At 42.3% G+C, this 26480-nt stretch overlaps 4 protein-coding genes across 5 annotated transcripts; 2 read left to right on the top strand and 2 right to left on the bottom strand.

Moving 5' to 3' along the window:
• Nucleotides 1-51: 51 nt before the first annotated feature.
• On the top strand, nt 52-9505 carry LOC137581456 (serine/threonine-protein kinase mTor-like). The gene is given in 6 exon segments (XM_068295694.1): nt 52-566; nt 623-840; nt 1207-1779; nt 2826-3562; nt 3628-7543; nt 7545-9505. Coding segments are annotated over 6 exon segments (7455 nt in total). The 5' UTR covers nt 52-337; the 3' UTR covers nt 9327-9505.
• A 580-nt stretch (nt 9506-10085) lies between these two features.
• LOC137581457 (serine/threonine-protein kinase mTor-like) lies at nt 10086-18208 on the top strand. 2 transcript variants are annotated; one of them, XM_068295697.1, is made up of 5 exons: nt 10086-10390; nt 10447-10664; nt 10789-11343; nt 11524-12260; nt 12326-18208. In XM_068295697.1, exons 1-5 carry the CDS (start codon nt 10162-10164, stop codon nt 17934-17936), a joined length of 7350 nt encoding a protein of 2449 aa, XP_068151798.1. In that variant the 5' UTR covers nt 10086-10161; the 3' UTR covers nt 17937-18208. The 2 variants fall into 2 exon arrangements, with proteins under 2 accessions (XP_068151798.1, XP_068151796.1); XM_068295695.1 differs by having other exon boundaries at nt 11512-12260.
• A 19-nt stretch (nt 18209-18227) lies between these two features.
• On the bottom strand, nt 18228-24176 carry Ube4B (Ubiquitination factor E4B). Its single transcript, XM_068295700.1, is given in 10 exon segments — nt 18228-19017; nt 19085-19427; nt 19616-19940; nt 20008-20120; nt 20174-20570; nt 20814-21388; nt 21455-22128; nt 22160-22859; nt 22929-23214; nt 23738-24176. Coding segments are annotated over 9 exon segments (3606 nt in total). The 5' UTR covers nt 23139-23214; nt 23738-24176; the 3' UTR covers nt 18228-18748.
• A 457-nt stretch (nt 24177-24633) lies between these two features.
• On the bottom strand, nt 24634-26079 carry LOC137580675 (dentin sialophosphoprotein). Its single transcript, XM_068294789.1, has 3 exons — nt 25060-26079; nt 24865-24993; nt 24634-24799 (listed from the first exon to the last, which is right to left on the bottom strand). Exons 1-3 carry the CDS (start codon nt 25966-25968, stop codon nt 24746-24748), a joined length of 1092 nt encoding a protein of 363 aa, XP_068150890.1. The 5' UTR covers nt 25969-26079; the 3' UTR covers nt 24634-24745.
• Between the last annotated feature and the right edge of the window lie 401 nt (nt 26080-26480).

Below are 26480 nucleotides of genomic sequence, written 5' to 3'. Positions count from 1 at the left end.
TCGCGTGACTGTGACTCCAAATCATTCTGACTTCTTATCACGTAAAAAGGCCATGCATTTTCTCAGCGCTTCTAGCGGAAGATCCATTTGGTTTTTCCATGAATTTAGCCCAATTTACCTCAACCTCGCTAAATAAATAGATTTTGCATTTTTAAAGGTTTGGAAAACCTGTGAAAATGTAAAAACTGCAAGTGTAAGCCGTCAATAAGTGCAACCCCAGGCAAATACATAACCCAAAAGTCTCCTGAATACGGCATCCATTGGATTCAAAGCAACAGCAGATGCACCTGCACCTGCCTCTACATTTTACCTTAAAGTCTAAGTGAGACAACCCATCATGTCAACCTCATCGTCGGTAGTGCAACAGTTTGTAAACGGGCTAAAGTCCCGCAATCGTAATGTCCAGAACAAGGCTACCCAGGATTTGTTCCTGTATTGCAAGACCGAATTGCGGGAGATGTCCCAAGAGGAGTTGGCCCAGTTCTTTGACGAATTCGATCACCATATATTTAATATGGTCAACGCAGCAGATATCAATGAGAAAAAAGGCGGTGCATTAGCCATGAGTGAGATTTGGAATGCAATTAACTAATTATTTTTACTTACCTACGTTTTTCCACAGAGTGCCTCATTAGCAGTGATCATTGGACAACCAGGAATGGCATTTCACCATATTTAAATCGTCTCAGAGACCTGCTCCTGATCAACGATGTTTCAGTTATGGAGATTGCCGCCCGCTCACTAGTCAAACTGGCTAATATGCCGGGCTCAAAGGGTGTGGATTCCTTTGATTTTGATATTAAAAAAGCTTTCGAGATGCTAAGCGGTGATAGGCAAGAGGTACTCTATTATTAATTTTATAATAAAATAATACAGACAGAGAGATAGAGATGTTTAGTTAGCGCTTATTGCCATTTATTAAATTCCACTAAATAATGGACGCTGCAGTGAGTGCTAAAGAGGTTTAGTTTCATATAAAGGAAAGGCCACGCTAATTACTAAAGGATTTAAAGCCGCGAAATGAAAAAACGGACAAAAATACTGGCGGACAGTTTTTCTAACTAAGAAGAGTAAAGTCTTTGTCATAGTTTTTAAACATTAAAGATACTATTGCCAATGACTGTAACTGTGTATTAACTTCGGCATAGCCGATGTTACCTTCTATTTCTAAAAAATGTTAATTTGTTTTCTTGTTATTGTTTTCAGTACCGCCGACATGCTGCCGTTTTTATCCTGCGTGAGTTGGCCATTGCTTTGCCAACATATTTCTATCAACAAATTCTTACGTTCTTTGAACACATATTCAATGCAATTTTCGATCCGAAACCGGCTATAAGGAAATCTGCCGCAGAGGCATTATGTGCCGCTCTAATTGTCACCGCTCAGCGAGAAAATACCAAACAGTTCAGTGAACCACAATGGTATCAAATGTGCTACGATGAGGCGAATTATCATTTTCAATATGATTCGGGAAGTGCCAAGGAACCGAAGGGAATGACTCGAGATGATCGCATCCATGGCAGTCTAATTGTGTTCAATGAGCTTTTTCGTTGTGCCAATTCTAGTTGGGAGCGTCGTTATAACTCATTAAAAACGCTGTTCCCCAAACCGCATAGCAATAAATTCCTGGAAGCAGGCGCCTCTTCAACGGTGAGCGCGCAGTTGACTACAATTGTACCACGGATAAAGGTTCCCTTTATTGATAAGCTTGGGACTGGCACACAGATGCATCTGGAGCATAGCGAGCAGCATAATGGAATGGCGAATAAATTTTCCAGTGTAAGTGGCGTCTCTATGTACCTATATTTTACGATCAACAAAATAGTTTTTGTTCCTCTTATTTTTATACCCTTGCAAAAAGGGTATATTAATTTTGGTCAGAAGTGTGCAACGCATAGAACGAAGCATCTCCGACCATACAAAGTATATATATTCTTGATCAGCACGACGAGACGAGTTCAACTAGCCATGTCCGTCCGTCCGTCCGTCCGTCTGGATCAACGCAAACTCCTCCTAGACCGTAAGAGCTACAGAGCTGAAATTTTGCACGTAGGCTTGTATATACTGCAGGCGTTGTATATCTCGGATTCAGCCGGATCGGACCACTATATCATATAGCTCCCATACAAACCCCAAAGTCACGAACCCAAAGTCAATAACTTCGTTATTTTCTATGCTATTATCGTGAAACTTAATATTAGAGAGTTTACTACGCCTGTAAGCGACTATGCCAAATTTGATCAAGATCGGGTGACTATATCATATAGCTCCCATACAAACGGCCAAGTCACGAAAAGTGACTTTCTCAATAACTTCGTTGTTTTCTGAGCTATTGTCGTGAAACTTAATATTAGAGAGTTTACTACGCCTATAAGCGACTATGCCAAATTTGATCAAGATCAGGTGACTATATCATATAGCTCCCATAGGAACGATTGGTCGAAAACAGTGACTTTTGTAAATAACTTCGTTACTTTTAACGCGATTGCTTTTAAATTAAACATTTCTTAATTTAATATATATGTTAATGACTGTACCGAATTTGATAAGTATCAGGTGACTATATCATATAGCTCCCATAGGAACGATCGGTGGAAAACAGTGACTTTGATCAATATCTTCGTTATTTCCTATGATTGTAGGCCTTTCTTTCTCAAGCTTAAGCCTTTTTAGATAAAACGTTCTTCCACATTGATGGCTAATAGGTAAGGATAGAGTTACCAAAAAAGTTGCAAGGGTATACAAACTTTGACGCGGTCGAAGTTAGCCCCGGCCCTCTGGTTTTGAATCTTTCATCTCATAAACAGTGTTCTCACTTTTTTTAGCAAAATGTCGTTGAATCAGCCTATGCCCATGCGATACTAGCAGAGCACTATGTGACCATCTGTGACAACGTGTTGGAGCAGTGTTATTCGAAATCACCATATGTGCAACAAGGACTACTGCAGATCCTTCCACGCTTGGCTGCCTTCAATCGAGAGGTCTTTGTGCAGAAATATTTGCGACTGTGTGTTTCCTACCTCATGAATATATTGCCTGGAAAAGCGAAGGATCGGACTGTTGCCCACATAACCATGGGATATATCGCTGTGGCGGTGGAGCGGGACATTGAGGAGCATCTGAAGCCCATTATGGCCACCATTAAAGTAGCTCTGCCAGCTAAAGATTTGGCCAGCAAGCGTAAATTGCCTGTTGATCCGGCGGTGTTTGCATGCATCACTCTGCTAGCTCATGCAGTGAAATCAGAAATAGCCGACGACGTTAAAGATATCCTGGAGCAAATGTTTTACACGGGCCTCTCGCCCGCGTTGACAGTTTGTTTGCGGGAACTGGCCGAAAACGTGCCTCAGCTGAAACCGAGGATTACCGAGGGTCTAATTGGAGTACTCTATCAGGTGTTAATGAATAAGCCGGCTGCCATACCCTATGCCGTCATGACTCCCATAGCTATTGATGCTTCCCTTATGCTACAAACCACGGATACTGCCACCATAGTCCTGGCCCTCAAGACTCTGGGTACGTTTAATTTCGAAGAGCAAAATATGTTGGATTTCGTAAGAAGGTAACGAAAAAGAAACCCATTTTCTTAGGGATTGAATTATAATTTCTTTTTTGTATCGTTTTTAGATGTGCGGACTTTTTTATAGTACATGAGCAGCAGGAGATACGCCTGGAGGCCGTACAGTCGTGCACACGCCTTCTGAAACTGGCTGTTCAGGCAGCTGATTCCATGGAGAACTCCAAGACTTTGAGCGACACTGTGTCGCATGTGATTGAACGTCTACTTATGGTGGCCATCACCGATATGGATTGCAATGTTCGAATACGCATCCTGCGATCGCTCGACGAGACCTTTGATGCAAAATTAGCTCAGCCAGAGTCCTTGAATTCGCTGTTTATCACTCTGCATGATGAGATCTTTGAGATACGGGAACTTGCCATGGTCACCATTGGTCGTTTATCCTCCATGAACCCGGCCTATGTGATGCCGAAGTTGCGGACCACTATGATCGAGTTGCTCACCGACTTGAAATACTCTGGAATGAGTCGAAACAAAGAACAAAGTGCCCGAATGTTGGATCATTTGGTTATCAGTACACCACGATTAATATCTTCATACATGAATCCCATATTGAAGGCTTTGGTGCCCAAACTACATGAACCGGAGTCCAATCAGGGTGTGATATTGAATGTCCTGAGAACGATAGGAGATTTGGCTGAGGTGAACGGAGGCTGCAATGAGATGGAACTGTGGGCTGATGAGCTGCTGTCTATTCTGCTCGAAATGTTGGGTGATGCTGGTAGTCCGGACAAACGTGGAGTGGCCCTTTGGACTTTGGGTCAACTGATTAGCGCTACGGGACGAGTAGTAACCCCATATCATAAATATCCTGTCCTCATTGACATTTTGATTAATTTTCTAAAAACGGAGCAACGGAAATCGATACGCCGGGAAACGATTCGTGTGTTAGGATTGCTGGGAGCCATGGATCCGTACAAACACAAAATGAACAAAGGCCTGATAGATAGTCAAAAGGATAATGTATTGATAGCCTATTCTGATGGCAAAGTGGATGAGAATCAGGATATATCAACAGCTGAGCTGCTAGTGAACATGGGCAATGCGTTGGATGAATACTATCCAGCTGTGGCCATTGCCGCACTGATGCGTATTCTGCGAGATCCCACCCTAAGCGCCTACCACACCAGTGTCGTGCAGGCTGTAACCTTTATATTCCAATCGTTGGGCATTAAGTGTGTTCCGTACTTGTCGCAGGTTTTACCAAATCTTTTGGATAATGTGCGAACGGCGGATAACAAGCTTCGAGAGTTTCTATTTCAGCAATTGGCTATATTGGTGGCCTTTGTCAAGCTTCATATTATCAGCTATATGGGAGATATATTCAAGTTGATCAAGGAATTCTGGACAATAAACACCCCACTGCAATCTACTTTAATCAATTTGATAGAACAAATTGCTGTGGCTTTGGGCTGCGAGTTCCGGGATTATCTAGCCCAATTAATACCCCAGATATTGAGGGTACTTCATCACGATAATTCCAAGGATCGGATAGTCACCAGGAAACTGCTACAGGCTCTACAGAAGTTTGGCAGTACGTTGGGCTATTATTTGCCGCTGATAATTCCTCCTATAGTGAAGTTATTCGATTCACCGTATGTGCCGAAGCAGGTTTCAATAGTTGCCCTGGAGACGATCAATAATCTGGCCTGTCAATTAGATTTCACGGATTTCTCCTCCCGAATCATTCATCCGTTGGTGAGGGTGTTGGATACGGAGCCAGAACTCCGAGAACAGGCCATGATTACTCTACGCTCATTGGTGAAACAGTTGGGCAAAAAGTATTTGGTCTTTGTGCCCATGGTGCAGCGCACCCTGACTAAACATCGAATCGTGGATGGAGAATATGAAAAGCTGTTGACGCGTCTACAATCTCAAAGCACTTTGGTGGAAGAGTTTGGATTGCGGCAAACCAAGATTAAGAAGAACGAACCGTTTATGCCCGATAGAGGCAATAGCAGCAGCACCAATTTGAAGGTCTGTCGGACAGATCAACTTCGATCTGCTTGGCAGGTCACTCGCCGAGTATCCAAAGATGATTGGATTGAGTGGTTAAAACGTTTGTCCATTGGTCTTCTGAAGGAGTCACCGTCGCATGCATTGCGAGCCTGTTGTAACCTCGCCCAGGATTATGACACTTTGCTAAGGGATTTATTCAACGCTGCCTTCATTTCATGCTGGACAGAATTGTCATCTGAACATAAAAATGAGCTTACCCAATCGTTGATCCAAGCTCTGCAGGTCACCGATATGCCAGAGATAACCCAGACCATTTTAAATTTGGCTGAATTTATGGAGCATTGTGACCGCGATCCCATACCAATTGAAACAAAGCTATTGGGGACCCGCGCGATGGCCTGCAGGGCTTATGCCAAGGCTTTGCGGTATAAGGAAGAAGAGTTCCTTCTACGGGAAGATCCTCAGGTTTTCGAGTCCTTAATTTTGATCAACAACAAACTGCAACAAAGGGAAGCTGCAGAAGGTCTCCTAACCACCTATCGTAACGCCGCCAACGAGCTTAATGTCCAGGGACGTTGGTACGAGAAGCTTCACAACTGGGATCAAGCATTGGAACACTATAAATACAGTTTGGGTCAAGATTCATCCGACTTGGAGGCTCGACTGGGCCACATGCGTTGCCTTGAGGCCTTGGGAGATTGGACAGAATTAAGCAATGTGACAAAACATGAATGGGACGCCTTTAGTTCAGAGGCCAGGGCAAGGGCCAGCCCTTTGGCTGCAGTAGCTGCTTGGGGTCTACAAGATTGGGAGGCCATGCAGGAGTATGTCCGTTGTATACCTGTGGACACGCAAGATGGTAGCTATTATCGTGCCGTTCTAGCCGTGCATCACGATGACTACGAAACCGCCCAGAGATTAATTGATGAAACGAGAGATTTACTGGACACTGAACTGACCTCCATGGCTGGAGAATCCTACGAACGGGCCTACGGAGCAATGGTATGCGTCCAAATGTTGGCGGAACTAGAGGAGGTCATACAATACAAACTGATACCCGAGAGACGAGAACCCCTAAAGGCCATGTGGTGGAAACGTTTGCAGGGTGGTCAAAGGCTAGTGGAAGATTGGCGCCGGATTATCCAGGTGCATTCGTTGGTGGTGAAACCACATGAGGATATACACACCTGGCTCAAATATGCCTCACTGTGCCGCAAATCCGGTTCACTGCATTTATCGCACAAGACTCTTGTGATGCTTCTCGGAACAGATCCTAAACTAGCACCAAATGAATCTTTGCCCTGCCATCAGCCACAAGTAACCTATGCCTATACCAAATATATGGCTGCATCGGACCAATTGCCTCAAGCTTATGAGCAATTGCGTCGGTTTGTCAACACTTACAATGCGCAATTGCCGCCGGAGGCTCTCAATCAACAGGATCAACGGTTGATGGCCAGGTGCTATCTTCGCCTAGCAACCTGGCAGAACAAGTTGCAGGAACCGGTGGTGAAGGATGCCATACAAAAGGCTCTGGATTACTACGAAAAGGCCACCACGTATGACCCCAATTGGTACAAAGCCTGGCATTTGTGGGCCTACATGAATTTCAAGGTGGTTCAAGGGCAGAAGCAGAGCCTGGATAAGCAACAACATCAACCACAGCAGCAGATACCTCTGCAAAGCTTGGGCCTGAACCTGGGATTGGGTGGTGGCATGGATAGTGAACATTTTATTATCCAACAATATGCAGTACCAGCAGTGCAAGGATTTTTCCGCTCTATTAGTCTGATAAAGGGCAATTCTCTGCAGGATACTTTACGACTGCTCACCTTGTGGTTTGATTATGGCCATCATGCCGAGGTATACGAGGCGTTGCTCTCTGGCATGAAGCTGATAGAGATTAATACGTGGCTACAGGTCATACCTCAGTTGATTGCCCGTATTGATACACACAGGAAACTCGTAGGACAACTTATCCATCAGCTTCTGATGGATATAGGAAAAAAATCATCCTCAAGCTTTGGTCTATCCATTGACGGTAGCTTCCAAATCGGCATCATTGGCCAGAAAGAATGCTGCTTTCAAGATTTTGGACTCAATGAGAAAGCATTCTCCCATTTTGGTCGAGCAGGCGGTAATGTGCAGCGAGGAACTTATTAGAGTTGCCATTCTATGGCACGAGCAGTGGCATGAGGGATTAGAAGAAGCGTCGCGTCTGTATTTCGGTGATCATAACGTAAAAGGTATGTTTGAAATTCTGGAGCCTTTGCATGGCATGTTGGATCGTGGTCCACAAACCCTTAAGGAGACATCCTTCTCCCAAGCCTATGGACGTGAACTAACCGAGGCCTATGAGTGGACACAGCGATACAAGACATCAGCAGTGCTAATGGATCTGGATCGAGCCTGGGACATTTACTATCATGTATTTCAAAAGATAAGCAGACAATTGCCGCAGCTTACGTCATTAGAGTTGCCTTATGTGTCGCCGAAATTGATGACCTGCAAGGATTTGGAACTAGCTGTACCGGGCTCTTACAATCCGGGCCAAGAATTAATACGTATAAGTTTCATCAAGACCAATCTTCAAGTAATAACTTCCAAGCAGAGGCCAAGGAAACTTTGCATTAGAGGATCCAATGGTAAGGATTACATGTACTTGTTAAAGGGACACGAGGATCTCCGACAGGATGAGCGTGTGATGCAACTATTCTCTTTGGTCAACACGTTATTGCTGGACGATCCAGATACGTTCCGTCGCAATTTGGCCATCCAAAGATATGCAGTGATCCCGCTAAGTACAAATTCTGGTTTAATCGGCTGGGTGCCACACTGTGATACGTTGCACACGCTTATCCGTGATTATAGGGACAAAAAGAAAGTGCCCCTAAATCAAGAACATCGAACTATGCTCAATTTCGCACCAGATTATGATCACCTCACACTAATGCAAAAGGTGGAAGTATTTGAGTATGCTTTGGGTCAAACCCAGGGTGATGATTTGGCCAAATTGCTATGGCTAAAGAGTCCCTCGTCAGAGCTTTGGTTCGAGAGGCGTAATAATTACACTCGTTCGCTGGCTGTGATGTCCATGGTGGGCTACATCCTAGGACTGGGTGATCGGCATCCGTCCAATTTGATGTTGGATCGTATGAGTGGTAAAATTTTGCATATAGATTTCGGAGATTGTTTTGAGGTAGCCATGACACGTGAGAAATTCCCTGAAAAGATTCCCTTCCGTCTCACCCGTATGCTGATCAAGGCAATGGAGGTTACTGGAATTGAAGGTACCTATCGAAGAACATGTGAGAGTGTAATGCTAGTGCTTAGACGAAATAAGGACTCTTTGATGGCTGTGCTTGAGGCTTTCGTATACGATCCTTTGCTGAACTGGCGTCTCTTGGATGTGGACAAGAAAGGTAATGATAACAATGGACCAAACGGTGGAGCCCCAGGAGGTGTTAATGGCGGAGGAGGAGCTGCTGGTGGTACGTCATCTGGCCTGCAGTCGGGAAATAGTGCTGGCAGTTTAAGCAACTCTCTAGAAGAATCATTGCCCATTGCCAAATCAAAAACCTACGAGGCTCATCTTCAACAACAGGATGATGTGACCAATAGCAAAGCCAGCCAGGTCATTAAACGGGTCAAGTGCAAGCTCACCGGCACCGATTTCCAGTCCCAAGGAAGCGGCAATGAACAGCAACAAGTGGAGATGCTCATCCAGCAGGCAACCAACAATGAAAACCTCTGTCAATGCTACATAGGCTGGTGTCCTTTCTGGTAACGAGATTAGCAACTAAAATAAACTTAATAAAAATCTAAACAAAAACCTAAAAACCCCAATCGTTAGGGCGTCAAGAAACTAGTTCATTAAGTCCAAGGATTAATATAAATATTTGTATAATTTATATTAGAAATACGTTTCATATATAATAAAATATATGTCTCCATATATAAAGAAAATTCACTTTGTGTATTCCTTTGGCCATTATTAGAAATAAACCTAAGGCTCTGGTTTCTATGCCAGAAGCTTATCTTGAACCTACTCCGTAGACCTCCCACGGAAAAATCAAGACACACTGGTTCAGCCGATGGACATATGTATGTATGTACATACATTCGAATTGTGGTCAGTGGTGTTGACGATTTTGAGGAAGAGCCGATATAAGTGCTGACCTCAGCCGGAAAAGCGCTTAGTTTGTGTGGTGGGCGACGCATTGTTAGTTTCCAATTTGTAATCTGTAAACTTCGCGGGTTTTTTCACATATGTACATACATACATACATCCGCAATGTGCGATGCGACTTCAGTGCTGCATAATGATTTCAAAACAAAAGTGTTGGCAAATGATGCAATTTTTCATTAAAGTATTAGTTTATTTGAAATTTACCTCCAATAGGCGAGAAAACGCATCCTGATTCCTGCATTGATTACAAGATTAACAATTCAAAGTGTTAGTGCAAGTCAAAGCGGTGAGTAAGTGCATCGGTAAAATAAATGTTAAAACTTCAAAGTCTCTTTTCGGAATTGAATTTTATTGCAGTCAACGTAGCAGCAGATGCTCTTGCATATGCATATCGTTTTTACTTGCTGAGATCATAGACTGTGTGTGAGTCATCATGTCTTCTTTATCGTCAATAGTGCAACAATTTGTTAGCGGGCTAAAATCTCGTAATGGCAATATCCAAAAGAAGACCACCCACGATTTGTTGTTGTACTGCAAGACCGAATTGCGGGAGATGTCCCAAGAGGAGTTGGCTCAGTTCTTTGACGAATTCGATCACCATATATTTACTATGGTTAATGCAGCAGATATCAATGAGAAAAAAGGCGGTGCATTAGCCATGAGTGAGATTTGGAATGCAATTAACTAATTATTTTTACTTACCTACGTTTTTCCACAGGTTGCCTCATTAGCAGTGATCACTGGACAACCAGGAATGGCATTTCACCATATTTAAATCGTCTCAGAGACCTGCTCCTGATCAACGATGTTTCAGTTATGGAGATTGCCGCCCGCTCACTAGTCAAACTGGCGAACATGCCGGGCTCCAAGGGTGTGGATTCCTTTGATTTTGATATTAAAAAAGCTTTCGAGATGCTGAATGGTGATAGACAAGAGGTATAATAATTATGGACGATCAGACATGACTGGCAATAAGGACAGAAATTACTCCTGTCTCGGTCCGTCATTTAACCCACTTATGAAAATTATTAATCGTAAATGTGGCTTTTTATTTTTCCAGTATCGGCGACATGCTGCCGTCTTTATCCTGCGAGAGCTTGCCATAGCTTTGCCGACATATTTCTATCAACAAATTCTTACGTTCTTTGAACACATTTTCAATGCAATTTTCGATCCGAAACCGGCAATAAGGGAATCTGCTGGCGAGGCCTTGCGTGCCGCTCTAATTGTCACCGCTCAGCGAGAGAATACCAAACAGTCCAGTGAACCACAATGGTATAAAATCTGCCACGATGAGGCTGATTTAAAAGCAGAAACGAAACCAAAAGGGACGACTCAAGATGATCGCATACATGGCAAACTCATTGTGTTGAATGAGCTTTTCCGTTGTGCCAATGCTGGTTGGGAACATCGATACAACTCATTTGAAATTATGTTCCCCAAACCATATAGCCACAAATTCTCTCAGACCAGCAACTCAACTACAGTAAGTTCTCAGTTGACTACAATTGTACCACGTCTAAAAGTGCTCTTCGTTGATATGCTATGTCTTGGCACAGAAAAGCAGTTTAGGAATAACAACGCCAAAAATGAAATCGGCACGAAATTCTCCAGTGTAAGTAAAATTCGAAAAGATTTTACTAAATACACAGCCACATTTTTGTGTAAAATCCTCATCACTTGCCCGGAATTCGTACTATATTTTCAGCCGGAACATTCACTTATTTTCACGCGCACTCTTCATATGTCGAAAGGTCTTTCAGCTTATAAAAATTCATTTTAGAATAATTTTCAGCACAATGTTTTTGAGTCAGCCTACGCCCATGAGATACTAGCAGAGCACTATGTGACTATCTGTGACAATGTGTTGGAGCAGCGTTTCTCGAAATCGCCATATGTGCAACAAGGACTACTGCAGATCCTTCCACGCTTGGCTGCCTTCAATCGAGAGGTCTTTGTGCAGAAATATTTGCGACTGTGTGTTTCCTACCTCATGAATATATTGCCTGGAAAAGCGAAGGATCGGACTGTTGCCCACATAACCATGGGATATATCGCTGTGGCGGTGGAGCGGGACATTGAGGAGCATCTGAAGCCCATTATGGCCACCATTAAAGTAGCTCTGCCAGCTAAAGATTTGGCCAGCAAGCGTAAATTGCCTGTTGATCCGGCGGTGTTTGCATGCATCACTCTGCTAGCTCATGCAGTGAAATCAGAAATAGCCGACGACGTTAAAGATATCCTGGAGCAAATGTTTTACACGGGCCTCTCGCCCGCGTTGACAGTTTGTTTGCGGGAACTGGCCGAAAACGTGCCTCAGCTGAAACCGAGGATTACCGAGGGTCTAATTGGAGTACTCTATCAGGTGTTAATGAATAAGCCGGCTGCCATACCCTATGCCGTCATGACTCCCATAGCTATTGATGCTTCCCTTATGCTACAAACCACGGATACTGCCACCATAGTCCTGGCCCTCAAGACTCTGGGTACGTTTAATTTCGAAGAGCAAAATATGTTGGATTTCGTAAGAAGGTAACGAAAAAGAAACCCATTTTCTTAGGGATTGAATTATAATTTCTTTTTTGTATCGTTTTTAGATGTGCGGACTTTTTTATAGTACATGAGCAGCAGGAGATACGCCTGGAGGCCGTACAGTCGTGCACACGCCTTCTGAAACTGGCTGTTCAGGCAGCTGATTCCATGGAGAACTCCAAGACTTTGAGCGACACTGTGTCGCATGTGATTGAACGTCTACTTATGGTGGCCATCACCGATATGGATTGCAATGTTCGAATACGCATCCTGCGATCGCTCGACGAGACCTTTGATGCAAAATTAGCTCAGCCAGAGTCCTTGAATTCGCTGTTTATCACTCTGCATGATGAGATCTTTGAGATACGCGAACTTGCCATGGTCACCATTGGTCGTTTATCCTCCATGAACCCGGCCTATGTGATGCCGAAGTTGCGGACCACTATGATCGAGTTGCTCACCGACTTGAAATACTCTGGAATGAGTCGAAACAAAGAACAAAGTGCCCGAATGTTGGATCATTTGGTTATCAGTACACCACGATTAATATCTTCATACATGAATCCCATATTGAAGGCTTTGGTGCCCAAACTACATGAACCGGAGTCCAATCAGGGTGTGATATTGAATGTCCTGAGAACGATAGGAGATTTGGCTGAGGTGAACGGAGGCTGCAATGAGATGGAACTGTGGGCTGATGAGCTGCTGTCTATTCTGCTCGAAATGTTGGGTGATGCTGGTAGTCCGGACAAACGTGGAGTGGCCCTTTGGACTTTGGGTCAACTGATTAGCGCTACGGGACGAGTAGTAACCCCATATCATAAATATCCTGTCCTCATTGACATTTTGATTAATTTTCTAAAAACGGAGCAACGGAAATCGATACGCCGGGAAACGATTCGTGTGTTAGGATTGCTGGGAGCCATGGATCCGTACAAACACAAAATGAACAAAGGCCTGATAGATAGTCAAAAGGATAATGTATTGATAGCCTATTCTGATGGCAAAGTGGATGAGAATCAGGATATATCAACAGCTGAGCTGCTAGTGAACATGGGCAATGCGTTGGATGAATACTATCCAGCTGTGGCCATTGCCGCACTGATGCGTATTCTGCGAGATCCCACCCTAAGCGCCTACCACACCAGTGTCGTGCAGGCTGTAACCTTTATATTCCAATCGTTGGGCATTAAGTGTGTTCCGTACTTGTCGCAGGTTTTACCAAATCTTTTGGATAATGTGCGAACGGCGGATAACAAGCTTCGAGAGTTTCTATTTCAGCAATTGGCTATATTGGTGGCCTTTGTCAAGCTTCATATTATCAGCTATATGGGAGATATATTCAAGTTGATCAAGGAATTCTGGACAATAAACACCCCACTGCAATCTACTTTAATCAATTTGATAGAACAAATTGCTGTGGCTTTGGGCTGCGAGTTCCGGGATTATCTAGCCCAATTAATACCCCAGATATTGAGGGTACTTCATCACGATAATTCCAAGGATCGGATAGTCACCAGGAAACTGCTACAGGCTCTACAGAAGTTTGGCAGTACGTTGGGCTATTATTTGCCGCTGATAATTCCTCCTATAGTGAAGTTATTCGATTCACCGTATGTGCCGAAGCAGGTTTCAATAGTTGCCCTGGAGACGATCAATAATCTGGCCTGTCAATTAGATTTCACGGATTTCTCCTCCCGAATCATTCATCCGTTGGTGAGGGTGTTGGATACGGAGCCAGAACTCCGAGAACAGGCCATGATTACTCTACGCTCATTGGTGAAACAGTTGGGCAAAAAGTATTTGGTCTTTGTGCCCATGGTGCAGCGCACCCTGACTAAACATCGAATCGTGGATGGAGAATATGAAAAGCTGTTGGTGCGTCTACAATCTCAAAGCACTTTGGTGGAAGAGTTTGGATTGCGGCAAACCAAGATTAAGAAGAACGAACCGTTTATGCCCGATAGAGGCAATAGCAGCAGCACCAATTTGAAGGTCTGTCGGACAGATCAACTTCGATCTGCTTGGCAGGTCACTCGCCGAGTATCCAAAGATGATTGGATTGAGTGGTTAAAACGTTTGTCCATTGGTCTTCTGAAGGAGTCACCGTCGCATGCATTGCGAGCCTGTTGTAACCTCGCCCAGGATTATGACACTTTGCTAAGGGATTTATTCAACGCTGCCTTCATTTCATGCTGGACAGAATTGTCATCTGAACATAAAAATGAGCTTACCCAATCGTTGATCCAAGCTCTGCAGGTCACCGATATGCCAGAGATAACCCAGACCATTTTGAATTTGGCTGAATTTATGGAGCATTGTGACCGCGATCCCATACCAATTGAAACAAAGCTATTGGGGACCCGCGCCATGGCCTGCAGGGCTTATGCCAAGGCTTTGCGGTATAAGGAAGAAGAGTTCCTTCTACGGGAAGATCCTCAGGTTTTCGAGTCCTTAATTTTGATCAACAACAAACTGCAACAAAGGGAAGCTGCAGAAGGTCTCCTAACCACCTATCGTAACGCCGCCAACGAGCTTAATGTCCAGGGACGTTGGTACGAGAAGCTTCACAACTGGGATCAAGCATTGGAACACTATAAATACAGTTTGGGTCAAGATTCATCCGACTTGGAGGCTCGACTGGGCCACATGCGTTGCCTTGAGGCCTTGGGAGATTGGACAGAATTAAGCAATGTGACAAAACATGAATGGGACGCCTTTAGTTCAGAGGCCAGGGCAAGGGCCAGCCCTTTGGCTGCAGTAGCTGCTTGGGGTCTACAAGATTGGGAGGCCATGCAGGAGTATGTCCGTTGTATACCTGTGGACACGCAAGATGGTAGCTATTATCGTGCCGTTCTAGCCGTGCATCACGATGACTACGAAACCGCCCAGAGATTAATTGATGAAACGAGAGATTTACTGGACACTGAACTGACCTCCATGGCTGGAGAATCCTACGAACGGGCCTACGGAGCAATGGTATGCGTCCAAATGTTGGCGGAACTAGAGGAGGTCATACAATACAAACTGATACCCGAGAGACGAGAACCCCTAAAGGCCATGTGGTGGAAACGTTTGCAGGGTGGTCAAAGGCTAGTGGAAGATTGGCGCCGGATTATCCAGGTGCATTCGTTGGTGGTGAAACCACATGAGGATATACACACCTGGCTCAAATATGCCTCACTGTGCCGCAAATCCGGTTCACTGCATTTATCGCACAAGACTCTTGTGATGCTTCTCGGAACAGATCCTAAACTAGCACCAAATGAATCTTTGCCCTGCCATCAGCCACAAGTAACCTATGCCTATACCAAATATATGGCTGCATCGGACCAATTGCCTCAAGCTTATGAGCAATTGCGTCGGTTTGTCAACACTTACAATGCGCAATTGCCGCCGGAGGCTCTCAATCAACAGGATCAACGGTTGATGGCCAGGTGCTATCTTCGCCTAGCAACCTGGCAGAACAAGTTGCAGGAACCGGTGGTGAAGGATGCCATACAAAAGGCTCTGGATTACTACGAAAAGGCCACCACGTATGACCCCAATTGGTACAAAGCCTGGCATTTGTGGGCCTACATGAATTTCAAGGTGGTTCAAGGGCAGAAGCAGAGCCTGGATAAGCAACAACATCAACCACAGCAGCAGATACCTCTGCAAAGCTCGGGCCTGAACCTGGGATTGGGTGGTGGCATGGATAGTGAACATTTTATTATCCAACAATATGCAGTACCAGCTGTGCAAGGATTTTTCCGCTCTATTAGTCTGATAAAGGGCAATTCTCTGCAGGATACTTTACGACTGCTCACCTTGTGGTTTGATTATGGCTATCATGCCGAGATATACGAGGCGTTGCTCTCTGGCATGAAGCTGATAGAGATTAATACGTGGCTACAGGTCATACCTCAGTTGATTGCCCGTATTGATACACACAGGAAACTCGTAGGACAACTTATCCATCAGCTTCTGATGGATATAGGAAAAAATCATCCTCAAGCTTTGGTCTATCCATTGACGGTAGCTTCCAAATCGGCATCATTGGCCAGAAAGAATGCTGCTTTCAAGATTTTGGACTCAATGAGAAAGCATTCTCCCATTTTGGTCGAGCAGGCGGTAATGTGTGGGGAAGAACTGATTAGAGTAGCTATTCTATGGAACGAGCAGTGGCATAAGGGACTGGAGGTGGCTTCGCATCTATACTTTATTGATCACAATATAAAACAAATGATCGAAATACTGGATGAGTTGCATGCCATGCTGCATCGTGGGCCAGAAACACCTGAAGAGATCTCATTTACGCAAACGTTTGGAGAAGACCTATGCGATGCCTGTGAATGGATACAGCAATACAAGATTTCAGGAGTGCAAACAGATCTAGATAATGCCTGGAATATATATAAATATGTATACTGGAATACAGAACCTAACCAGTTGGCGTCATTTGAATTATCTTTTGTGTCGCCCAAATTGTTGAAATGCAAGGACTTGGAGCTAGCGGTACCAGGCTCATATTATCCAGGACACGAATTAATTCGCATAAATTGTGTTAGCTCCGATCTTCAGGTAATCAAATCTAAGCAGCGACCCAAACGACTCTCCCTTAAAGGCTCCAATGGCAAGTATTACAGGTATTTGCTAAAAGCACACGAAGATCTCCGTCTCGATGAGCGTGCAATGCAGTTGTTTTCATTAATCAACACATTGCTGCTGAACGATCCAGATACCTTTCGTCATAATTTGACCATCCAAAGATATGCAGTGATTCCGCTAAGTACAAATTCAGGTCTAATTGGTCTGGTTCCACATTGTGATACGCTACATCGCCTGATCTCCGATTATAGGGAAAGGAAAGGAGTGCAACTAAATCAAGAACTTTCCATCATTTACAAATTTTCACCAGATTATGATCGTCTCACAGTAATGCAAAAGCTCGAAGTATTTGAATATACTTTGAGTCGTTTCCCTAGCAATGATTTGGCCAAATTACTGTGGCTGAAGAGTCCCTCAACGGAACACTGGTTCGAGAGGCGCAATAATTACACTCGTTCGCTGGCTGTCATGTCCATGGTGGGCTACATCCTAGGACTGGGTGATCGGCATCCTTCCAATTTGATGTTGGATCGTATAAGTGGTAAAATTTTGCATATAGATTTCGGTGATTGTTTTGAGGTGGCCATGCTAAGAGAGGCAGTTCCAGAGAAAGTACCTTTTCGTCTCACCCGTATGCTGATCAAAGCCATGGAGGTCACTGGCATAGAGGGCACTTATCGCAGAACTTGTGAAAGTGTCATGGTGGTCCTCAGGCGTAACAAAGACTCGCTAATGGCAGTACTCGAAGCTTTCGTCTATGATCCTTTATTGAATGATAGTCTCTTTGTTGTGAATAGAAGGTTTGGTGAGAACTATTGGTCAACTCTAGGAGGTTTCACTGAAGAAGGAGCAGGAGGAGGTGCTAGCACTGACAATAAATCAATTAGTGTGGAATCTCCTTTCCAACAGGAAGCTGATAGCAAGGCTAGCCAAATTATTAAACGTGTCGAAAGCAAACTTACTGGCACCGATTTCGAAAACCAAGGATTAGTCAATGAGCAGCAACAAGTAGATCTCCTTATACAGCAGGCAACCAGCAACGAGAATCTCTGCCAAGGCCACATAGGCTGGTGTCCATTCTGGTAATCAAAACAACAATTTAGAAAAAATTATAACTCAAAAATAGTTAAGCTTCATATCGGGTGATATGATATTGAAAACTGAATGTGAATGCCTAATAAGTAAATAGTCGAATATGTTGGAAGACAATTTAAAAAAAAAAGTGCTTCTTGTGATAACAGTTAAATACATACAAATCTTGCAACCCACAAAATGGGCTTCGTTATTTACTATTATTTTTCTACCAAGTTTCTTGGTAGTGATAGGTATTATAATTGTTGACGGGTAACTGAAATTTTGCAATAATAAACTAATTCATTTCATTTACATATTATATAAAAAAGAGAATCTTTTTATTTATATATCCAAATTGCAATTATGAAATTTCCAAAAATTTTGTGGTAAGTAACTATGTATGTACAGGGGGAGTAAGCGACATTTGCGAATTGAAACAAACCAGAAAAAAGGCTATGCTAATTTTGGCTATGCCGATATTTCTATATCTCTGCAGCATTATAAAGCAATTTAGATACAATTTTGGCAAAAAATCATTTGAACATTTACAAAACTAAGCATAGACAATAAATTGTAGTAGGAGAAAATTTTATCCAATTTGTAGAAGCTTTTTTTTTTTGGGAAACCATTCTCAAATGGAAGGCGGTTCGTTTCACGTTTACATCAGATCTTCCCATATATTAGTTTTCATATTTATATATGTGTATATATCTATAAAGATATATATAATGCGATACATATATATATATATGTATATATAAATTATGGGTAGACACTAAAAAAGAAAACTGGACATTAAACTAGAATGACGTCGCTTGTGGCCTTTAACTATTATTCCGCTTGCCGCGCTGCTCCTTACGCCATGCATCGATGCGCTGCTTTAACTCAATATTTGGTATCAACATCTCTTCGGTGAGGGGCTGACGATTAAAAGGATCTGTGCAACTGTTAAGCAAATGTCGTGTGATAATAGCACGATCCATAACAGTGCCTGAGGGTAAGACTACTGGATCCGACATCAAAGTATCCATCAAGGGATCCTTAAACTCATCAGGTGCATCGGCACACTCATCTTCAGTCTGTTGATTGGTTACTGCAATTGCAAAGCGGTCAAATTAATAAAAAAATATAAATATTATATATTTTATTTTAAAACTTACCATAGATCTCGTGGGCTCTTTGCGTTAACGCTTTAAAACGCTCCACCTCAACGGCTGAGCGTAGGGCTAGGCGTTTGATTCTTGAAGCCGCCTCATTGCATATATGCACATCAAAGGAACGCTCATCGGCAGCCAAGGCCTGAGCGAATCTATCACAGTCCAAGTGGAGATATATATCAAAGATCTGGGCGAGTAAACTCCGCGGTTCCCAACCATATTTGGCTGGGTTCTTTACTTTCAGATCATTGCATTTGGGGCCAGCTAATTGTTTTAGATTAAAGTTAAGCATAGAGCTCAGTCGATCGACCAACTCAGCGCGCATAAAAGGTTCTTTAATGTCACTCTGAAATTAATAAAGAAATATAATATGAATACAATATATCTTTATACAACATTAAGAGTGTCAACAAATATGGAATGGAGTTTCGCAACCAAGATAAGTAAAGTTTTGATTGCTGCTAAAAGTAAACATTTGATACAACTTTAACCATTTAAATGGGTTTTGTGTTCAAAAAGTTTATTTGCACTTACAGTTAGATAGTGAAACAGGTCAACTGTCTCGCGTGCCAGCGTTAAATATGAGCGACATTGGCGCTCATCTGTAGCCAATTGCGTGAGACGACTCTGTTGTTGCTCGGCGCTCATTTTACTTAAATTCTGTTTGTCTGACAATAATTGTTGCGTCAGATGTATACGCTTCAAATTCTCCAAGCATTCATCGAGCAAGAATGTTGTATCATTCATCAGCATATTGACAAATTTAACAAATTGATTGCCCACACGCGATTCACAAATGACTGCCTGTCGATGTATAGGGTTTTCCCACATTGATTTGAACAAATGGCTAATATGGTATCTAAAAAATAAAATATTAAATATCAACAACAATTACTTAAAAAATTGAGAAAAGAAAAATCGTTTACCTTATGGTAAACTTATCATAGAATTCAGTGCTTTGACCCGTTGTCTCTACATCCACATAGAATCTCATGAGAGCGCTAACCAAGGCATTTTGGGCCAGCTCATGGTTCCACATCTGCAGAATAAAATTGATAGGACTCATTCGAATTTGAAAGCCGTTGTACTTACCGCCGTATTGACCGAATTAGCTGGCTTTAATGAGAAGACAAACATCACCTCGACCAGCTTGGCTGTGACATAAGGATTTTTAATGAGATGCGAGGCACACACACACGTCAATAGCCAGGTGATTATTGAATGATCAATACCCTGGCGTATATCCACATTGGCATGCTGCATTGTAAACAATATAAATTCGGCTATATCATCGATATACCATTCAGGCAGTGCGGAAAATGCATCAGTCGGTTTTAGTTGCTGCACAGGCAAATTGGATATAAATGGTCCTTCAATCGGGCGCCCTTCGAATTGGTATAACATAAATTCGCAAACAGTGGAATAGAATTCAGTGCATCGTTGTAATAAACCAGAATCCAGTAATGTAATCTCACTGCAAGTTTTTGATCTATTAAAAAGGAAAAACAAAACAACACAGATTTTAAATGGCCTTCCAAAATGGCTTATCTCTCGATAGACATTTCCATATATCCAATTTTATACAAATTTTGTTACAATAGGTAAAAGGATTTAACACAGCTCAAAATTTTCAATTCTCAATTTAAAGTATGAGTTTGCATTGAGTCTGTCTTTGCCTCTAGCAAAGTTTTGGGAACATCTAACACTTTTTTTCGATTTGAATTTCACTAACCTGTTAAGTTTCCTCAACTGCTTCTCCCAACGCTCTTTGAACTGATTATTCCGATTGGCATAACGTGAGTTAACCCAATGTGGTTTGGTGCGATCCAATTCATCGATGAGCTTCTGCAACTCCTTGATGGCACGGACTTTCTGGCGATACCGCTGAATGGCTGGCAAATAGCCCAAATGATGTGCCTGAAGGGTGAGAAACCAGCATTGCGTCTGAAAATTGGCCGTCTCTGCGGGCGGTGAATTGTATTCACGGCCCACAAAGCTTTTATATTCCTCATCGTTATAACGTATCTTCGTATCCTGTTCAATGTTCATCAACGAGTTCTTATGATAATGGAAACTTGAATCAATGCGATCCAATTTAATTTTCACGGATAGCTGCTGCAGGACACTCATCAAATTGATGACAAAACCATCGCGGGCCAACAATTTCTCATCACTGGCAAATTGAACACGTCGATCATTGTGACGTAGAACTTTGCCAATATATTCCAAAGTTTTCAAACGACTGCTGCCATTGACACATAGCGAATGAAACACTGTATGCATGTGAGTGCGCATAGAATGAAGTTCCTTCAAGAAAAAATAGCAAAAAATTATTAACAGAAGTTAAAGATATAGTAAAATAGTTTGACTTACCCAACGTAATCTTGAGGCGGCTGCCTCTTCCACTTTGTTTTTAGTACTAAAATCGGCAAATTTGACATTCTCCTCGGCGAACAGCGAGACTGAGAGGAATGGACCCAAAAAACTACATTTGACTATTTCTCTACCGGCGATTTTGGTACAAATTGGTGGTAAGAAATTCGGTTGCTTAGCCACCAAATCGGCAACGGGCCGAACCGAACCGACTTTGATGACTACCAATTTGGCCAACCATTCGATTTGTTGCACATTGATCTTCGATGTGCAGATATTGCGCTGCATACCGGAGAAGAGGCCACGTAGAACTTGGCCAAAGATTGCCTCAAATGTTGAGGGATTCTGATAAGTCTGAGCCACCAAATCAATTAGCAATGATTCACCAACTTTATCCATATACATTAGCTCCAGCAATGTAGACTGATCCATGGCGTAATAGAGATTCGGATGCAGACGGTCGGTTAAAACTAATACGATCATTCGCATTATATGTCCAAAGGCCACAGGTAGCACAGAGGGCGGCGAAGGAGTTGAGGTATAATTGGATAGATCATTTTGATAGTTTTGATAGCATTTGATCAAATACAACATGACATTATGCTTTGTAGTAGTCACTATATTTAATACAGATGGTGTCAAGCATTCAGAACTAGTTGGAACTGGAGGACCAGCTGATGTTGCAGCAGATGGATCAGCAGTAACAGCAGCATCAGGAGCTGTTACTGGTACTTCCGATGGGGGGGGCTTCTCCCTCAACATTGGCTAGAATCTCTTGCACTTCTGTATCATCGGATTTAATTTTTTTGGCAGATGAAAATTCCTTTTCATCGCCGGAAGCTATATGACTGCCTTGTCCCTCCTCCAATTCATCATTGTAGATCTTAAGAACTGTTTCCATAAGTATATTGGATATAATCGTATCAAAATCAAAACGAAATTGTGGATATTGCTCTAAAAAGCTGGCAGTTTGGGCACAAATAATGGAGCCCGAGCCAAATTCATTCCAAGTAACATTAAAGATCTGTGAGAGTATCTGTTCATTCTGTTCTTCTGGAGATTTTGTGAGCTTTGTTTGATTTGGAGGCGACACAGTTTCAACAGACCGCTTACTAAGCTCAATAGGTGGAGTTAACAATGGAACTGACTCTGCTGCCGGTACTGATGATGCTTGTGTCGGTGTGGAAGACATTTCTACATCTAATATAGGTGTAGATGCTATCGATTTCATGTCTACATCCATTTCGCTGCCATCTTTTCTATGCAAATCCGGCAAATTTATGGGTTGAGTAGTTTTTTTTATTTCCAAGTCTTTAGCTGTTGCAGGGGCAGGCGGCACTGAAAGTGGTGCGACTGTTTGTATACCACTCCTGGCAGCCAAAGTACGCAAGCGGCGGGCTCTCATCTAGAAGAGGGGATAACATAAGTCAATTTATGATTGAATCTTCATGTATGTATGTACAAGTTATTTTACCTCCTCGGCCGTTAGTTCTGTGACTATAGATAGATCCTCAACCTGTTGGGGTTGTGAGGTGTCTTCCGTTTTATTCATTGTTAGCTGCTGCTGTTGTTGTTGCTGCTGCTGTTCTGGCTGATTGGCTTCCTGATCCTGCTGCTGTTTTTGCTCTTGTTTGGCATCTTCCTCTTCGTCCATGGGCTTCTGTGGTGGCTCCTCTTCCGGCATTTCAAACAGATGCGCAATTTGTTGCTTTTGACGGCGTAGTTTTATATAAATTTTCTCCTACTTTTAGGTGAATGAACTAAACAAGACAAGTAAAAAAAAAAAAAAATAAATAAAATTGAGAAAAACAAAAAGAGTGCGATAGACACATGTAGATATATAGAGAGAGGCAGAGACAGAGAGCAGACAATGCCAATGGCCAAGTTCAGGCGAAGATGATGATGAATTTGCTTTTGTTGTCTTTGTCTTTGTTAACTACGCACTAAGAAGGAGCTGCAGTCGATGCATATCTGGGACTGACCTATGACAAAGCCATAAAAAAACAAGACCCCAAAAAACGCAGCTGCTATTTATAGCTTTAATATGGGGGTAGCTCTCCTCCCCATGGGCCAGAAGGGCTAAGGCGGTAGTTAAGTGTTCTTATATAATATCTATAAACCTGATATCTTTCAAATCAAATATAAACATTCTACTTCACCCACTCCGACTGCATTCATGGTCGATGGTCTTGTTTTCTCTTATCTGTGGACAAGTTCACCCCCACCCTAGAACAGCAAGCAAAAGCAAAATTCAGTAAATAAATATACACTCCCATCACTCACCTTTCTTTTCAATTGCGGTGCAACCAAATTCCAATTTCCAAGTTTATTTCACTTTTGCTTTAATGTTTAAATCTGAGCTAATGTTTCGTTTTCACCAGCCGCAATAAGACCCGAGACGGGTGGTACACACTCTTTTGGGGGCCGGGGGGAGAGTCACAGTGACACGCAAAAAGAAAAAAGGAGAGAAAAAATTTCTCTTTTGTTCTGCCTTTTTGTTGTTTTCGGGGGGCAGTTACCGTTACGTTTGCTAGACGACTACAATTTGATTCTGCTGCGGAAATTTAAAACACAATTGTTTTGATTTGAATGTTTATGTTGTTGATTCTGCCCCCGTCTGCTACTGAGAATTGTTAATGTTAATAAATTTCAATTTTGACTTTTCAGTCGTATTTTTTTCTCTCGCGTCCGTCGAACTCTTGAACTAGAACCGATTTAAAACCAGGGCTACAAAACTAATGACAGGAACTAGTTCAATATTAGGGTTGCTCATGCTAGTGATCGTAAAAATTATACATTTTTTGAATTTTAAAAATCTGTAACAAAGTATTGTAAATAAATTGTAAAAGTAAAGTCAAAAACCAAGTAAACTTTTTTTTTTAGTTACACTAACTTGCAAAGAGGCTACAAAAAAATAAATGTTTGGATTTCAGAAGCCAGTGCAGGTAATAATGTATTAAAATTAAATGAATATAACTATAAAAAAAAATTAAGAAGTCGAATGGGAATTGTCTTTCCCTTTATTTCGTTAAAAATATTAGTTTTAGACTATATACACTTTCTTTTGCTATCTCATTGGACTTACTTTACCGGAATCAGTTGCAAACTAAAACTGAGCTCAATTGTACGCCAGCCCTGGCTAAGAACACAAATAGAAAAACAGAATAAATGGGATGGACTTTTGTTCAACAAAAGAATATAATTTACTTCATATTACAAATGTGTTTACAATTACATGGAACCTAAATTGGAAAGATAATCTATAAACCTAAAAAAAAGCAGCTCCACCCACTAAAAATCCGTGTATCGCTGTCGCAAACTCTGACGTTTAGCCACATGATGCATCTAAATCCAAGAAAAGAAATTAATTCGTGAGGATTGGCATTTGAAATAAATGAGTAGCAAATTACCAAACGCTGTTGTCGTCTCTCCCGATTCTTTTCGTAGGCCTTTAGCAAGGTGGGGCACGTGCGTCGAATAAACTCTTCGGATTCCCAAAAGAGTCCGCCTTGATTTTCATAGCGTAGTAAAAATTCCACCTATGAAAAACAATTATCATATACAATTTAAGAATGTGAATATAATATCGAATATTATTTAGTTACTTTGCCCGCCTTGGTTTCCTTGCCAAGAATTCGCTCAATACCATTTTCTGATTTAATGTGAGCATAGTAATCTTCATCGGTATCATCGACCGATGCCTCTTCGTCGACCATCATTTTGGGAATATCTTCAATGTTAAGCAGACCATCACGTAATCTTTCGCCATTCTGTTCAACGCGGCGTACAAATGTGAGTGGATGCTCTTTTAGATAATCCTCCGCTTCTGCTATAGTTTTGGCCAAATCGAATTCCTCTTCTTTTTCTTCGTTGTTGCTATTCTGATCCTCCGCTTCCGTATCCTCATCCTCATCGTCATCTTCTTCGTATTCATCGAAATCCATGCCATCACAGCTTAAGTTGTTGTTATTATTACTGGCAGGGGTTAAGGTATCATCGTCGGTTGGTGTTGGTTCACTTCCTCCAGGTGCTGCCTGATTGGAACGGCGTTTCTTCTTCTTCACACGATTGCCTCCGTCATTCTCCTTGACATCGGGATGGAATCGAACTTTCTTATTTAGGCGACTTTCAGAGGCGGAGGCGGATGAGGTGGATATGGTGGTAGTCGATGATGACTCTTCATTACTGCTATTGGTATCAACGCCAGCACTGGCATCCACCTCCGCCTCAGCTTCAGCCTCGGCCAGTGTCGTTTCTTTGAGGTTCTGAGAAATGAGTTTTACTTTTGTTTCAAAGGCAGAGCAGGTAGTGTTTGAGGTGGATGTGACATGGGAATTGGAATTGTTGACAATGGCTATGGAGCTGTCATCCGCTGTCGCTGCACTGGTAGCTGCTTCAGTCTTTTGTTGTTGTTGCTGCTGTTCCCGTTCTGTCTCAACCATTACACATTTGATTTGCATAGATTTGTCGAGCGAATCACTACCACCTGAATCATCATTGGACTTGGTATCCATATGTGTGTTAAGGTCTGCGGGTATTAGGCCTAGCCTTTTGTTCTAAATTTCTATTAATTTTAGCTTCCTTTATATTTTTACCAACAAGTCAACTTAGTTTGAGCTAGGGATGTTAGAAATATCGATACTTTACATCGCATAACAATCCGATATTATCGTTAATATCGATATCGCTATTTTCTTTTCCCACACGAACTTGCAGTTTAGTGTTGACAAACGACACACATGCAGCAGTGACAAACCGATGAGTGCATCGTGGAACTAGTGAGTCGAACAAATTTAACAACATCGAACTGTCGAAGTCCTGAGGTTGAGTAAAAAGTCCTAAGGTCTTAAGGTCATAACCGACCGGGCGGGAACATTTGAGAAATATACTCCTTGGATAAATAAACCATAACGAATTTTCTAATATTACGTTACGTGTCTAAACAATAAACGAATAAGTTTTGGCTTTTTGAAGCATTTCACCACGTTTTATATATATATATTTTTTTAAATAATGTCATTTGATG

This window comes from Drosophila tropicalis, unplaced genomic scaffold (genome assembly GCF_018151085.1).
Source record: "Drosophila tropicalis isolate 14030-0801.00 unplaced genomic scaffold, ASM1815108v1 contig_845, whole genome shotgun sequence".
Classification (NCBI taxonomy): Eukaryota; Metazoa; Arthropoda; class Insecta; order Diptera; family Drosophilidae; genus Drosophila; species Drosophila tropicalis.
Note: the sequence above shows the minus strand (reverse complement) of the source record. Positions and strands in the feature narration are given on the sequence as shown.

What these genes read in the sequence shown, in the direction of transcription:
- LOC137581457 (XM_068295695.1), top strand. Translation starts at nt 10,162, where the DNA reads ATGTCTTCTTTATCGTCAATAGTGCAACAATTTGTTAGCGGGCTAAAA. An exon ending in AGGCGGTGCATTAGCCATGA is followed by an intron (nt 10,391 to 10,446) that starts GTGAGATTTGGA and finishes GTTTTTCCACAG; the next exon opens with GTTGCCTCATTAGCAGTGAT. An exon ending in TCGGCACGAAATTCTCCAGT is followed by an intron (nt 11,344 to 11,511) that starts GTAAGTAAAATT and finishes AATTCATTTTAG; the next exon opens with AATAATTTTCAGCACAATGT.
- LOC137580675 (XM_068294789.1), bottom strand. Translation starts at nt 25,968, where the DNA reads ATGGATACCAAGTCCAATGATGATTCAGGTGGTAGTGATTCGCTCGAC. An exon ending in AGGAAACCAAGGCGGGCAAA is followed by an intron (nt 24,994 to 25,059) that starts GTAACTAAATAA and finishes TGTTTTTCATAG; the next exon opens with GTGGAATTTTTACTACGCTA. An exon ending in AGAGACGACAACAGCGTTTG is followed by an intron (nt 24,800 to 24,864) that starts GTAATTTGCTAC and finishes TCTTGGATTTAG; the next exon opens with ATGCATCATGTGGCTAAACG.